General features: G+C 45.8%; 1 protein-coding gene across 4 annotated transcripts in view; it reads right to left on the minus strand.

The window, feature by feature from the left end:
- Positions 1-15,885, minus strand: part of PALM2AKAP2 (PALM2 and AKAP2 fusion) — a 470,283-nt gene that overhangs the window by 329,535 nt on the left and 124,863 nt on the right. For 3 of the 4 annotated variants that reach the window (XM_081280063.1, XM_081280062.1, XM_081280067.1), the window contains one exon: positions 10,542-10,587. In XM_081280063.1, coding sequence (XP_081136189.1) covers positions 10,542-10,586 — 45 coding nt within the window. In that variant the 5' untranslated portion in view covers position 10,587. Of the gene's footprint in view, positions 1-10,541; positions 10,856-15,885 lie in introns of those variants that run through there. The other variant, XM_081280060.1, reaches the window with a different exon arrangement.

A 15,885-nucleotide genomic window follows, 5' to 3' on the forward strand; every position in this document is an offset into this window, starting at 1 on the left:
GCAACTTAGCAAGACCCTATCTTAAAATAAAAAATAAGAAGGGCTGGGGATGTAGTTCAGTAGTAAAGCAACCCAGGTTCAATCTCCAGTACCAAAGCCAACACAGAACAAAACAAAAAATGGGCTTCCATCCCACAATCTGCCCAACAAACATGTATCTACATCTCACTTAACTCCATGCTATAATATCCCTCCACCCCACCCCCACATAGTATTGGCTTTACAATTAAATGAAATATTCTGTGAAAGTCAAAAGTGGAAAACTAATGGCTCAGGCTAGGGCCGAGGGAGAGGAGGACACGGGCAGGGAATGAATCCAGCGCACACCGTGTTAAAATCTCATTGTGTTTGGTTTGGCCCATATAGAGTTTAAATCATGGTGAACATTTAAATAGCAACAGATTTCTTTCAAAAGCTGGATTCCCAGGTTCTCTTGTAAAAGTAGAAGACCCTAGGCTTGTATTCCTACTAAGTACCAATCAGCATGAGTTGGCAGTTCAGGAACTGCCCCTCAGGAGCCTGATCTCTTGGATCATTAACACCCCCCAAGCTTAGTCAGGTCAACCCGGCACTTGGTGTGTCTGGGTTTCACTCCCTAAAGTAAGGTATTCTGCAGGGTGTCTGCCACATGGATGCTCTCAGGAACTGGGAGCTTCCCTCCCTGCCCTTAAAAGGAGCTACAAGATGAAGCAACCATCTTTGGATCAGCTTTTGCAACCATGAGGGTTCCCCAAGTCCTATAGAGGAGTTGATCCACTCTGCCAGGGGAGGCCTGGAAGGGACCCTCCACCGCTAAGCCAGGCTGCTTCCAGTTTTTGTTTTGTTTTTTTTTTTGGTGGGGGGAGCAGAGAGGGTACCAGGGATTGAACTCAACCACTCAACCACTAAGCCATATCCCCAGCCCTATTTTTTATTTTATTTAGAGACAGGGTCTGAGTTGCTTAGCGCTTCGCCGTGCTGAGGCTGGCTTTGAACTCGTGATCCTCCTGCCTCAACCTCCTGAGCCGCTGGGATCACAGGCATATGCCACCGCGCCCAGCTGTGCTTCCAATTTTTTCACTATAGACCCAGACTTAGTGGGGTGCAGAGCTGCAGCCAGCCAGAGGCAGTAGTTGAGACAGGCCAAGACAGAGGTGATGCCGGGAAACTGAAGCTGCTTTCACCTTCGCCCCTTCTCCTCTGTGTTTCCAGAGCCGGCACTCTCTCTTCATTCTCAGTGTCAGATCCAACACTGGCTTGATATCCTTCATTCTCACTGTGAATAAGGATGGGGGTGATCAGGAGACTAGGGTCATACTGCTGGTACTGGGAAGAATGAGAGTGTCTTCTACCTCCAGACTCCAGGATCTTCTCACCCAGGCCCACCAACTCATGCCGTCTATTGTTAATACCTGGAATGAGTTTTGCTGTTTTGTTTGACTAATGGCAACAGCACTGGGTTTTGAACACGTGTACTCAGACTTCAATGTTCAAGGCCAAGGCCATCTGCAAACTACCTGGAAACAGGATGGGAGCCTAACCATCCTAGAGTAGGTTTTGCTAACCTGGATAACCACCCACTGAAGGCTCACTCAGGTCAACCTCGAGTTTTCAGGTATGTCTCACAGTTCCACTGGGACAAGAAAATTTCAAAGTACTTCCCACTGCATTAAAGGCAGCAATCATCACTAGCCTGAGATGACAAGTCAGGCAGTAGAAATCCAGTGTTTCAGACCAAGCAGGGGCCTGGGGGAGACTGCTGCACCAAGTCCATGCCACTTCACCAAGAGGCACCTTCCCTAAATCTCAGCCTTGCTGTCACATCCCACAGGAGACAAGCAGAACATCAGAGCAACCCAAATCCTGAAGCCGCAGCAGCTATTCACCGGCCTCAACGTTATCAACATTAGCACTGAACTCGGAGAAACAAAATTGCCTACCTAGCACCTAAGGGGTTAAGTTTCCAGGCATGTTTTAAGAATTACATTTTTTGGTAACCCTCAAAGTTTTACATTTCAGCCCTGAATTTAAAAATAAAGAGAATCCTTATATGACTGGTTATAGTTTAGCAGAGGGGGGAAAAATCCCACCCACCTAGAAGAGTAAATCAACCAGTAAAAGGGCTTCTTTTCCACTCCCCGCTTGCAAAAAAATAAGGGCAGGTTTTACAAGGCCCTTGAAGATATTTGGTCAAGCACAGACTGTCAAGAACCCCAAAGCCCACATGGTAATGAAATTGGCTGTTGCAGGGAAAGAAGGGACAGAAAGATGTGCTCTGAGGTCTGACTCAAGGCCTCTCCATCTCCAGAAGGGGCTTTTTTGTTAGTTTGTTTGTTTGTTTAATCTTGGGACTCAGGTGGCTTTTCTTTCCTCTTCCACATGTGCAAGGGAGAAGTACCAGCCACCCCGTTCCTTTCTTTTGGCTAAGCTCATATGATGCTTCAGAAGCTCTGATAATGGTGTCAAAGACTAGCCCAAAATATTTTTAATACATGTTCAAGCATTGTGCAAATAAGCTTCAGTCTTGTCTCTGTTTGTCTCTCACACCCCTAGTTTGTGTATATTTAATAATCTCCTTACGAACATTTTAGCTCAACATGAGACCACTAAAAAATACTGACAATAATTAAGCAAGGACACACGTAGCTCTGAGATGTGCCACCCCACACCAACCTCTGTTCCTATTGGCATTTCCTGTCAGAAATAGGTCTCAGCTGGGTGGTACTCTCCCAAACCCAGAGTGCTCATGAGCGACCTTTCCTCTACAAAGTGCCCTGTGCTGTCTGGCTCATCACCCACAGTCTTGTTCTCTTGGGCCACAGGCCTCTGTGCTTTGTGTTTTAAGACAAATAAGAGACTGGGTGAGGCTGAATCCTTCAAAAAATGAAGTCCTGGCTCAAACAATGGATGCTACACATAAGGACGAGGGAGGCCAGCATGACATCGTTGGGAGAATAAACTCCTCTTGGGTACGTCAATGACAAGCCCTACTTGTGTACACACAGATCGACTTAGGAGAATCATTAGCCATCAGTAAGTAAGTGACTCTCAGTTTCTGCGCATCCTGGTGTCCTAGTAGAGCTGCCACCCACTGAGACGCCGCCATACTGTGAATCAGTACCTGCAGGTTGAGGAAGGTTCCATGAGACTTGTCTGGCTGATCTGCAATAGGACATCTACATCTAGAGCACCATCATACCACCCTCCATTGCACTGATGGAAGTCTTCTTCACCACACAACTTATCTCACAGAGCTGCCCACTAAGACCTTCCCAAGGGCCCCTTGGAGCCCACAGTTTTGGTCAGAGGATCTCAAGCCAACCCTCCCAACCGGCTCAGCCAATCACAAGCAAACCCTCCCAACCAGCCTAGCCAATCCCAGGCCAACTCTCCCAACAGGTGTCTTCAAGTGACCAATGGACAGAAATTACACTTATTTGAATAGATTAAAACAAGTACCCAAGAAAGACCTCTTCTTGATCAGCCAACTGATGTGTGAAGAATTCATCCGCATCACTGTCAAACTGGGCTGTGCTGATCTTTTATTCTACGTCATACCTTCAAACTATACACCCCACACAAACTCCTGGGCATGTCCCAATGGGCATGAGATACTTATCAAAACACGGGCCACAGTCTCTTTTTCTTATTGATCTCCTACTAGTTTACAATTGTTTCTCAAAGTGTGTTCCCCAGCCCAGCAATTGTAGCTGGGAAGAGCATTACCCAGGAACTTGGCAAAAATGCAGTTCTCCTGATTCAGACCCACTGGGAGTGTGTTGCAAAGAGTGTTCTAGGTGATTCTAAAAGTCTGTGAATGGCTGTTCTATGCTGATTTATCTGGCTGAAAAATGAAGTCTATATCAACTGTTGCTGACATTATAGGTGCTGATGCCAACAAGGCCACCTATATTGTTACTTGAAACTGATTATAAATCAGGATCACCTCACACATCTTGGCAGACACAAGATAGACTCGAATTTGAGTGTAGGATTTGCATACCTCAGGTAAATATTATTAAAGATTGTTCTATAATAATGAAAATTTAACACATTAAGGTACTAATTGTTTTTCAGATTCTTCTGTTAATTTAGAAAACAGTCACCTACCTAGATGTGAGTATTCTGAGTTGGAGGCCAAACTCTCAAAGCCCTGGTGGAAACGCAGCCTGATTTTGCAACATTATGAAAGACCTAGGGGACGCTGGGAGGACTACTTCACCAGCATTGTTGTGAAATCCAAATGAGCCAATGCATATGGAAAGCATAATGTCAAGCTCAAAGCTCCACCTATGCATAAAGGTCACAAAACGTCCACCTGATGACCAACAGGAATTGCACTGTGACCACAAATCTTTTGAAAGTTTTTAAACTAATTGATATTGTGCTTTTTCTAAAAAAAAAAAAAAAAAAAAAAAAAAAACCAGGAGATCCTACATTTTTAAAAAATCAGATTTCTGGCTTCTCTTGAAAATGAGTTGATGTAGTAACATAGGACCCACGTCCTCGCACAGCATAAATTAACTGCCTCTTAACCATGAAGTAGCATCTGTTCTCCAAGACCTCACACTTTCCACTGTCTGTGTCCCTCATTTAAGTTGCATACTGCCTCCCCCCCAGCCCTTTAAGTTTCCAGCTTCTGTCTATTGCAAACAATCCTCCATTATCTCAAGTTTTATTGTTGTTGTTATTACTATCCCCATGCATTGAAAACTCTTAGTACTTATTCTGTTCACCTGAAATTTCCTTGTTTGGCAAAATACTGCAGAATTCACCTTTCTCCCTTTGTGTCCATTTTCTATTTAAAGATGCATGCATTAATAACTGTTTATTTCCCTATTATAAATAGAAAATTCTGTGAGTGCTTCCTGTAGACTGGCTCAGAGCATTTCCCATTAAATCCCTCAAAAAAACCTCACAACAATGTCCCTGAAGTAGACATTACCATTACACCCATTTTACCAATGAGGAAGCCAAGGGATAATGCCATCATACAGATGCTAATGAAAACACCAGAACTTGAGCCCAGTCTTTTTGACTCCAGAATCCATGTTCGTAACTACCCTGTCAGGTTGTGCAACACACTCACAGCCTTTGGGACCACAGTTTCTGTGCACCAATGCTCATTTGCTGTCTTAGCCAAGGTGATGCCACATAAAAACCAGCTCTTACTGCCAAGCAAGTTGATCAACATCCCCAAAAGGGATCAGTGATGAAACGTGAGCAGGGGTCTCAAAAGTGTTGCACAGACCCCATCAGAGTGTACTAGACTCTCTAGTGAGCTCTGGTTTTCCTTGAGATGCTGACGAATCATAACCCACAATTCCCGTGGCTTGGCTTTTGTAATAATAATACTTTTTTTTGTTTGTTTTAAATAACTGCTCTATTCCTCAGAGCACTTTCAAGTTTGCCAGAGAAGCTGATCTTTGTCTCAAGAGACTAAAATGCTCAGAGGTATAAATAAGTGGCCAGAGATGTGTATGGCCCTTGACCATGTTTGTGTAAGGTTGCCTTGGCACTCCCAGACCCAGCAATGACCCTGCCAGGGCCCAAAGTGTCCCCTATCCACTTGGCAGTCCTGTTGACTCAGCCAGGGGGAACCTGATCATATGACAAGTACCGATATCCCCAGAAAACCATTTCTTAGGCCTTCACATGGAACTTAGAAATACAGTGACATCTATGTTTTTGAAATGGAAATAGGTAACAGAGTAATGACTAGGATGGTAAATTTTCTAGTCCTTTGTAAGCAGTTCACCAATGCCACATGGGACATATATGGAGATGGTCCCCACACAATACACACTTGTTACTAGGGCTTGGTTGCAGCTCTCTAACCTCTCTGAGAAATCCCTGACTTGGGATGTTGGACTTAGTTATAGGTAAATGGTAGCAAGGATCTGTGCCCAGCCAATGCAGGCCAATCTCAATGGCATGGATCAAGCTGGTAGCCTCCTGGGTCCCTGTGTCCCCACTTCAAACCTGGAACCCAAGATATAATCACCCCAAGGTAAGAAGAGGCATGAAAAGATGAATCCAAGCAGAAGCCCACAAATATTTCTCTGGGAGTCCAGGGCATACCCAACCTAAGTCAACTACCTACACCCAGGCCCGCTCAGGACAGAGCTCCGAACCTGGTGAGAGTTCACTCACTGCCCCCTTTAGGTGAGAGTTTCAATGAAGAGAGCCACAAAAAGACTGATTCCACAGAGGCACATTCAGGCCCACCCCTCTCCTCCAGCCAGTGAACTTCAGGTCAGGAGTATCTGTGGCAGGTCCAGCCCAGGTCCAAGCACCCTACCAAGGCTGAATGTGTCACCAACAGAGGGAATCGGGAGTCAGGAGAGACTGGGACTTGCTATGCTTCCATCCCTCACTGTGTGAGTGTGGACATCTCTGGACACTCCACTGTACAGTGGAGAAAACAAGGCTTGCCCTACGCACCTCAGAGCAAAGGGTGCATGTGCGAGGCTTATGCAAACTGAGAAGCACCGTCCAAAAGCAAATGTTCTTTTTTACTATTCTACTTGTGGGTTCTTAGTAAATGACCAAATTCCCTAAAGAAGAAGTGTAGGTTAGATTTACATTTCATATTTCAGCACACATAAACACACCCATGTGGGTCCCTGGGGCTGGCCTATGGCCTTGTCCTTGTGGTTTTTAGGTCTTTTACCCAAAAGGACCTCTGTATCATTTCACTATTTTCACTCATGCTCAAGAAAAATTATCTCTTCCTTGGATGTGTAGACATAACAACACCCTCCCCCGAAGTTGGCTTCCACAGAGACTCCACAGCTTCTTACCCTAGAGAGTGTTACTCATTTGGTTGGTTTACATTGGGTGTTTCTGTGCAGTGAACCCAGGCTTGGAAGACTCTCAAAAAAGATGGAGGTCTCCTGGTTTACCTCAGGTTCTGCCAATGCTACGGAAGCAGTCTGCTGCTGTCTCATGGGCTCTCACTGGGGCTGGGGAACCACCTGGATGGTGGGCTCACAGGAAAAGTGAGATGCTACTACCAAAAGTGGGTGGTTGTTCAGGGGAGTAGTCAAAATACAGGCTCCAGTGGCCTGCGGTGTGGGTTTGAACCCTGGATGGTACCTGCTTAATGCTGGGCCAGTTCTACAACCTGCTCATCCTTAGAACAGTATAACAGAATCAGGCCCACTTCAGCAGCCTGATCATAGGCTAAAGCAAGATACTATGTGATGAAAAGCATGTCAGCCCTGTCACTGAATTTGTGCCTCTAGCTACTGATTTAACTTAGTGCTTTGGGCTTTCCCTTTCAAATAAATAATCAAACAACAACAAATCAACCAATGCCTTCTAGTAATTGAGGAGGTTCTAACACTAGTTTTGTGTTATTTTGCCCAATTTTCAGCAGCTCAAATGCTGCTTCTTTGGGAAGCATCCTTGAAGTTGGCTGGCATGTCCCACAAGTGTGCTCACGGGCTCACAGATGTGTAAAGTACAGCAATTGTTTATGCACTTTTCTTTTATCTCCATGAGATGCTAAACAAGTGTAGGTTAAAAAATAAAGAACTTCACTCAGTGCCTTGCTGAATGTTTGAGGTTCAACAAATGTCAATTATTCTTATTCCCTGGAATCACCATTCATGTTTGTTCGGTGGCAGAGACGTTCTGTATATTATAAATTTAGAGCTCTTGGAGTGTGCTAAGAGATAAAAGGAGCATACAGGGTGGGAGTGGAGACAGTCGTCAGATGAGCTTGCTTGTCTTTTGTAAGGAAATAAGGCAAAAGCCGTCTTCTCTCATTGATTGCCTCTGGACTCAGATGGAAGGTTCAGTTAAGGTTCTGTAGTTTCTAAGTGTTTAATTCCCTTTGCGGGGGGAATCCCACACATGATCGTGTAATATACACCTCAGGACACAGGACACCTCGGCTTTTCAAAAACTAAGTGTTCAAAGGGTGAAATCTTCCCTCTTATGGCTGAAATTTGGGGACACATCTTCTCAGTGTTGCCAGTCCCCTCCCAGGGGGACAACTGTTGCAAATGGTCATCAGCAGCCCATGGAGCATTCTCTGGAGCAGCCATTGGGTCAACAGTTAAAGCAGCCTATCACCCAGGAGGAGGCACTCAGTAAATACCTGCTGAATGAATAGGTGAATGAACTCTCACGTCCTAAGCACCACCCCCCTTGCCTGAAGCACTTAGAGAAAGTGATGCTGGGAATTTCCTGGCCTTCACTTAGAATTGAAGACAAGAAGGAAAAAAAAAAAAAAAAAAGGACGTCCCTGGTTTTCCCACTTCAGGGTTGTTGCTCCTAAACTTTCAGGACCAGGCAACAGAGGAGACAGGAACCGAGGGCTGCACCTCAGTCAGCATCAAGTAATGGCAGCTGCATGCCAGGTGCCTCACCTGCCTCTTCAAGGCCCTTAAGCCAGCCCAGGAGGCAAAACCCATGGCCCGTGTCATAGAACTGAGGCCCAGACTCAGGACTGCCCAAGACCCAGAAGCAGGTGAAGATGTGAGGAATGTCCTCAGAGACTTCAGGTCCGCTAGGCTCTGGGAGAGACTTATGAGTTCCTCGGGGTCCCCTGAGAACTCTAGGAAAATGGCAGAGAGAGGCAGGGTTCGCCCAATCTGGAAAGTGTGCTCTAGGCCAAAGTGTGGCATAAAACCATCTACTCATGTGACCACAGGTCCCCCCAGACCCTTCTGTCTCTTAATCCCCTCCCCCCCACAACGATGTCACTGTTAGAAAATCTTTACGGACCACATTCCTGTTCACCGATGTTGACCCACTCACGAGAATCATCAACAGCTCCACAGGTCCTCAGGACAAACTCAATCCCCCCACTGAATAGGCACGAGTGGGTATTTATCTTCTCACACACTCAAGAGATTTCTAAAAGATGGCCTAGATCTTTCTTGAAAATCTGCTTGGCCTCTGCTGGGATTCTTCAACTCCACTTGAAAGGGGGTGGCCCCAGAATTAGCTGCTGCTGGCTCTGTGTTTAGAAAGTAAGTCCTTTCATGGGGTTCAGCTGTCCCTCAGGCATCCGGGAAGCTGCCCATGCAAAGGCAGAAAATGTGACAACTGTTGCAAATGGTCAACAGCAGCCCATGGGAGCGACTGAGCATTCTCTGGAGCAGCCACTTGGTCAACAGTTAAAGCAGCCTATTATCCAGTTTATACAAAACACCCACCAGCTCCATGGCACCAATAGCTGAATATCTCCATTCTTATCAAGTTCATGACAAACTGCCACACTGCTTTGCCAATAACTGTAGAAACCATGAACAATTTCATTAACCATCCAAATCCACATGCAAGGGGGAAAGGGAGAGAAAAGACAGTCTTCCCCAGCTCTGAGGACCACAACAGCCTCACAGGCAAACCATAGCATTTCAGCATTGCTGACAGACAGCTCTCACCCTCCAGGGAGAAAGTCCCCAGAACCCTTCAGATTTGAAGAGTTTGAGAAAGGAGGTCTCAGAGCCACCAAGACCACATCAAATGCTTCTTAAAAAAAAAATTTAAAAGTTGGGCCTTTGTGCATTAGAAGAATCTGCCCAAAGGCTTTTGAAAATACTTTCATGTACTTCACTTCCAAAACATTACACAGTATTTCTCCAACAAATTTATAAGTGTTTCCAGGGAACTCCTAGACTAGGAAAAAAAAAAAAAGGAAAGAAAAGGACTTAGGTATAAGAATATCTGGAGAGTCTTCTATGTTAACAGACCTCTCTTTTAATTGTTCTTATTTCAAATAACAGCCATAATCATTCCCTCATCCACAAAGGAAATATATAATCCAGCTGTGGTGGCTCCAGTAAAAATACCACATCTGTGGATCATTGGCAGCACTCTGGCAAGACTGCTCAAATCTAGGCAGTCTCAGTGAGTTATTTTTTGTACCCAAGATGCACATGAGTGCACTTTTCTGAAAGTGCATATGAACTTTGCCAAACCCGGTTGCTCTTTTGCATGCCGAAAGGAGGTCTGCAGATAATGCACACCCCACAGAGAAGAGGCTCCCTTGGAATATTATTCTCAGGATCCAGCAGTTGTTAGAAGTCCTCAGACCCCTCTAGGGTGGTAGCTTGGTCCAGGGCCTTGTCAATATCAAATAGAGAAGGGGAGAGTAACACTCCTGGTTTCTGGGAGGAGGTTCACCGCGTGGCTGGCTGACCCAGTAGCTGGCTCCTGGTTTTCCACTTAACAGGCCAACGGCTTCCGCAGAGGAAGGCAGCCACCGTTCAGGTTGTCCTTCTCTCCCTTTTCCAGCATACGAAGCCAGTGAATTCCTGAGCACTGGGTGCTAATATTCCAGGAGTCGCCCCCCAAGCCTGAGTAGTCTGTCCCCACAGCCCAGCGTCAAGAATCTTATTTCTAAGCCAATCTTTCACGTTCAAATCCCCAGTCCTAAATGCGCCCTGGGGGGTTAGGAAAAGACAACGTCGCTGAAGGTTGACAGACTTTACCCGGGAACATATGGCCCGAGGCTTCCACACTGGCATGCCGCTCACCCCAAAACCCTCGGGGTCCCCGTCCACCCCAGACAACAGAGCAAGAAAATAAAATGAAAGTGGACTTACTGCTATGGCTTGCAGCCTCTCCTTGTGCAATTCCGCCTCTGCCATCCTGGAGAAGGGCACCCAGGCAGGAGAAAGAGGAAAGAAAAACAAAACACACGCTGTAGTCACCCAAGGAAATTGACGTGCACCCTGGGGGGCTTAGCTAGAACCCAGGAGAGCCCAGGCAGCGGGGTCGCTTGGGGGCAGCGGGCAGAGCTGTGCGCACGGCTGGCTCTCGGGTTCAGCCCCTGGTCCCCGCCCGCGCGGCCGCCTGGCTGCGCCCCAGCGCCGCCGCTAACTGCATCTCACGGTCGCCGCCGGCAGCGCCAGCCGGGGACGTGGGCTGCGGGCAGCCGCCGGGAGGGCGCGCTCGCCCCGCGCTCGTCCTCCGCCCTGACGTCTCGGCGCCTCGCTCCGCCCCTGGAGTGTGGGGGACCCGTGGCCGCGGCCCGGGCGGCTCCAGGCAGGCAGCAGAAGCCGGGACAGCCGCCGCGGAGGGTCCCTAGGACGCGAATAGGCGACGCGCGCGAGATTGGGCACCTGGAACGCGCCGCTCCACCAGCCTCCAGGGCGCACGGCTCGCGACTCAGTGGATACGCGCGCGCTGGGGCCGCAGCCCACCAAGGTGGCGCCTCCGCTGAGCAGACGCCAGTGGAAGGCACTCTGGCAGAATGCGGGGCCCCAGCACGTGCCCTTACGTGCGGGCTGCGGCCGCCGAGTATTCTGGGCGCCTTCTAGCTCACGCCAGATGCTTGGGCTCCTTGCTGGGAAGTATCCAACAGGGAAGAGCTGCCTCGCCCACATGCTGTAGATGGCAGGGTCCTCAAGCATCTAGTCAGCTGAGGGCAGGGTATATCTCCAAATGGGCCAGTTACCCTTCTGGTGAGGTCAAATGTGGCTTAAGCAGAGTTTGCAGTCCTGGATTGCTGGCTAGGCTGGGTTGGGCAGTTTGAAAGCTGTGAAAGCTTGGGCAACTCACGTAACCACTCTGAACCTCAGTTTTCTCATCTGGAAAAAACATGGAGTATCCCAGAGTTACCTCAAAGAAGTATCCTTACAAAGGATATTATAAAGTATATTGTAAAAGGCGTTACAGAAATCTGCTTTTATTATTATCCTGTGACATTCTGTATTGGTAACCTTTGAGGGTCTTCTATACTAAAGTGAGTCTTTTGTGACATTTCCTGGGGTGATTATGGGGATGGATAAGACTTGATCCATAAAAGAAATAAATGCAGGCCTGGGGCTGTAGCTCAGTGGTAAAGCACTTGCCTTGCACGTGTGAGGCATTGGGTTCAATCCTCAGCACCACCTAAAAATAAATAAATAAAGATATTGTGTCTATTTACAACTGAAAAAAAAAAACTAAAAAGAAAGAAAGAAATGCTGAAAGCAAACAAAATTCCTCTCAACAATCAGTAAGGACTTGCTAGAATCCCCAACATTCATTAGAAAACTTTCCCCTATAGAATGAAATAAATACTGTGAAGAAGGAAGAAGAAAAAAAAAAAAACCAACATGGCCTCTTTGGATCCATATGATTCTATAAGTGCAGCAGTTAAGAAAGCATTTTAGGAGATATGCACATGAAATTTTCCCCCAAATCATCTGTTTTCTGGGCAAATTCTTTCCATTTCAAATGAATTGCCCTTTCAACTTTCAGAGATTTTTAACTGTCACTTGATGAGCAATCACCGGGAGATCTGAGGATGAAAGCCCTCACCTAAGCATTTTAAATGAGGGATTGTTTTCTCTTCTGCATAAAGTGTGTTGGTGGAGCTGTTTGTGTCATAAATCTAAGCTAATGCCAAAGTGTGATATCCCCGCTCCAATGTATCAGGAACTTGTACTTTCTGGCTAAGACCCATCACTTTCTTCAAATGTTGCATTTTCTCTTTGTTTCCAGCCTGAGCCCTTGCAGGACAAGTTATTTGTGGCAGGGAGTTCCTCACAAATAAACAAAGCTGTTATTTCAGGAGAATGTATAACAAACAAAAGCAGAGAATACCAAGATGCAGAAGTGAGGCCACTCTGAGGCTGGAACCTCAGCCAGGGTCATAGATGTGGGATTCAAACTCTGAGCAGAACTCCCAGAGCCTATGTTCTCAGCCATTAAACCCCAGGGTCGCCAGTGACAGGGAGGTGTGGCAGGCCCCAGGAAGAAACAAACAAGAAATGGTCCTTTCCCCCTCAGCTCTCTAGGCATCAAAAAGGAATGATGGGGCACATGATGTGAATGTACTTAATATTGCTAAACTGTGCACTTAAAAATGGAGAAAGTAGTAAATTTTATATCATGTATATTTAGCCTCAATAAATTTTTAAAAGATGTGATGGAAAGGGAGATGGGAAGGAAAAGGGTCTGGGCACCCTTTAGTTTAGTTGTGATCTGTTGGAAAGATCTGGACTTCAGAAGAGAAGAACCAGGCTTGGGCCATGTATCTAAGTGCCACTCACTTCACAATTGTAGCTGAAGAAATGAGAATGGGCAGGATGAGAAAACAGAGAAGAAGAGCACAAAGTCCAGCAAAGGAGATTGATAAAGAATCACCTTTGAAGCAGGAGGAAAAATCAGGAGGGATTTGCACCAAAAGCCACAGCAGGAGGACAGGGGATTTCAACAGAGTCACATGCTTCTGAGAGGCCAAGGAGGGTGCAGACTAAGAGGAACCCACTGGCTCCAGAAATCAGGAAGCCAGGGTGACATTGGAGAGCAGCGGGTCCAGAGGGTAGGCCTGGAAACACTTAGGAGAGAAGGGGAAGAAGAGAGAGTACAGACTCCTCCTTTCAGATCTTTGTGAAAGATGAAGATGGCGATAGGAAGGTAGTCTTTGGGAAGCAGAGCCTAGCTGAAGGATTTCAGGTCAAGCTAGAGACTAAAGTGATATAGGGTGCCGTCAAAAGGTATTAGATAACACAGAAGTAAGGCCAAAACTAGTCAAAAGGGAAAACAAGCGTTAGGCAAAGTCTTGGATTAGACCAGAAGGCATCTGGGTTAGCATCGCGGGCTGTTTATCCTTGGAAAGGAAGAAGAATGAAGCAGGGCACAGGGATGGAATGGGTAAAGACAAGAATTTCCAGTTGAAGTCTCAGGAGAGAGTCATTGAGTGGATTTATATCTGTTGCCTTGGTTTTCCCAGTATTCCAGTAGGATGGCTTTTCCCTTGATTGACTTTGAAGGAAAGGTCATTGGTTGACACTGATCATGGTCAGGCTGGGCCTTCAGAAAATAGACATGGCTTATAAAGGAGCTGGGAGAAATGGGGAAAATTAAAACATGGTTCCTAACCAGAAGTCTGTGTTAGACTTTCCTGAATACATGCACAGAATTAAATTCTACGGAGTACAGTGAGGGTTAGAGGATGGCTTTGGACTTATTATTGTACTTATAGAATTTACTAGGAATAGACCAAAGATTTGTGATGGTGTGTACTTCCTTGGTGATTTCAAAGTGTCTGAGACCCATGATAAGCAACAGTTGTGTTTATTCAGCATTGAGCTGGTCGCTGCAGGTGTGACAAGAAGTCAAAGAAGAGAGGAAAGTGCAGGATGCTGGGTGCCATGTTCTGGGCCAGTTAGGAAGTGTAGCAAAAGCAGATCTTTTTTTGGCTTCCCACCTTGTGAACCCCTCCCCACCTTTGGAGAGTTCTCACATTACAAGCCATAGTGAGAGACAGAGCCACACCCTATATCATACAAGCTGGGAAATGCCAAGGACTCATTTCCCTGGTGCCCCTGGAGGGTACGGCATGGTGTGCAACTTGGGCTCGGTCAGGCACAAGAGCTAGCAAGAAACTAGAAGACAGTATTTTAGAGGATTCTTTCTGTAAATACACTAGTATCCCAGGAGGATGGCTTTTCCCTTGGTTGACTTTGCAATGTCACTTGATTTCAGGCTGGTGGCTTACCTTTGGTCTTGCCCATTGCCCAAGCCTCCTCCTTCAGACTTCCCCTCTATTCTGTGAGCTACAGAGCACAGCATGAGTCATTCTTTTTCTGCTACTACCAACTAGAATCCATTTCTGTTGCTTGTGATTAAGAACCCTAAGTGAAACCAGAAGACCTACAAAAAGAGTGTCCAAGGCTTAGCCAAGGGGTAGAGGGAAAATATTTCCTCTTCCAACCTTTCTCCCTTCAAATCTCTAAATTTTAACATTGTAAAATCATTGAATCCATTACAAACACAGACATTTATACCTCACATTTTGCCATTTCTTTAATAAACTTATTTTGTAGCTAGTCCATACTAGACGTTAGGCTATGGACTGGTATTCCGAAGGAGTCAGTCTAGTCTCACCACTATATTGGTTACCATCTGCCCTCCAAACATTAAAATCTGGAATGATACACGACCATGGTGAATAATGTGTGTCACAAATCACTAGTTCTTGCAGGGATATTAAATTGTGTCGCATGTAAGCACCATTCAAGCAGTTTAATGGTTTTTCTGATGGATGCTATGTTGTAAAGCATTATATGGAGAGAATACAGAATGGTAGATATGCAAAATAAATGTTTCATTAATAAAATTTTCAGAATCTATTTTAGGACATGAGCCCTTTGGGAACCACAAAATGATCAGAATTTATTCCCTTGTGGGAGAAACAGGAGCTCAGCAAACCAAGAGGAAAATGGCTCACCAAGCCCTTTTACAGGAGAAAAATTTAATGTAATATGGAATGGTAGGTAAGAGTGTGAAGCTTTTCTTTGAAAAAAGTGATTTTTGAAAGGAATGCCAGAGTCCCCCAAAATGTTTTTATCAGCTATCTTTTGCATGGAATTGTTTGATAATATACAGTCTCCAAAAAAGGAGAACCGTGCCTGGGGTCTTCTTGGCTCACGTGGTTACTAGATCTTTGGAGAAGTTGATGGGATTTCAAGTATGTGCTGTTTTTCTCTATGGGATTCCAATAACACATCCATATAGGGAGTCCCCGTGGAGCAAGGAGATAGAGAAAGGAGTTAGAAAGTAGAATACCAGCATGGGAAATAAATTAGTCTGTATGTTGCTTTAGGTACACGTTGACTAAGGTCTCTACATAGTGATTCAAAATGAGCGATTGGAAATCTGGCTAGAAATGAACATTAGCATTTCAGTAGGTTAACTTTCCCCTTGGTTGCTGTCTCAATCTCACTTGATTGATGTGAGTTGCAGGAGAGATCACGGTGGTGGAAGAGAATGTTCAGGCGTCGCAGCTGGATTTTTCGAGATGGTTCCACATTTACTTTTGTGGTGATGCCCTGGACAAATCACACGATAGATCAGAACTGCAGTTCCCTCAGTTATAAACAGAAATTAAAAAAACGTGATGTCCAGTCTCACTGGGTTGTTACATCAGGGGCTCCTGGGGACAATACTATGTTA

This window comes from Spermophilus citellus (genome assembly GCF_964194105.1).
Source record: "Spermophilus citellus genome assembly, chromosome: 2".
Lineage (NCBI taxonomy): Eukaryota > Metazoa > Chordata > Mammalia > Rodentia > Sciuridae > Spermophilus > Spermophilus citellus.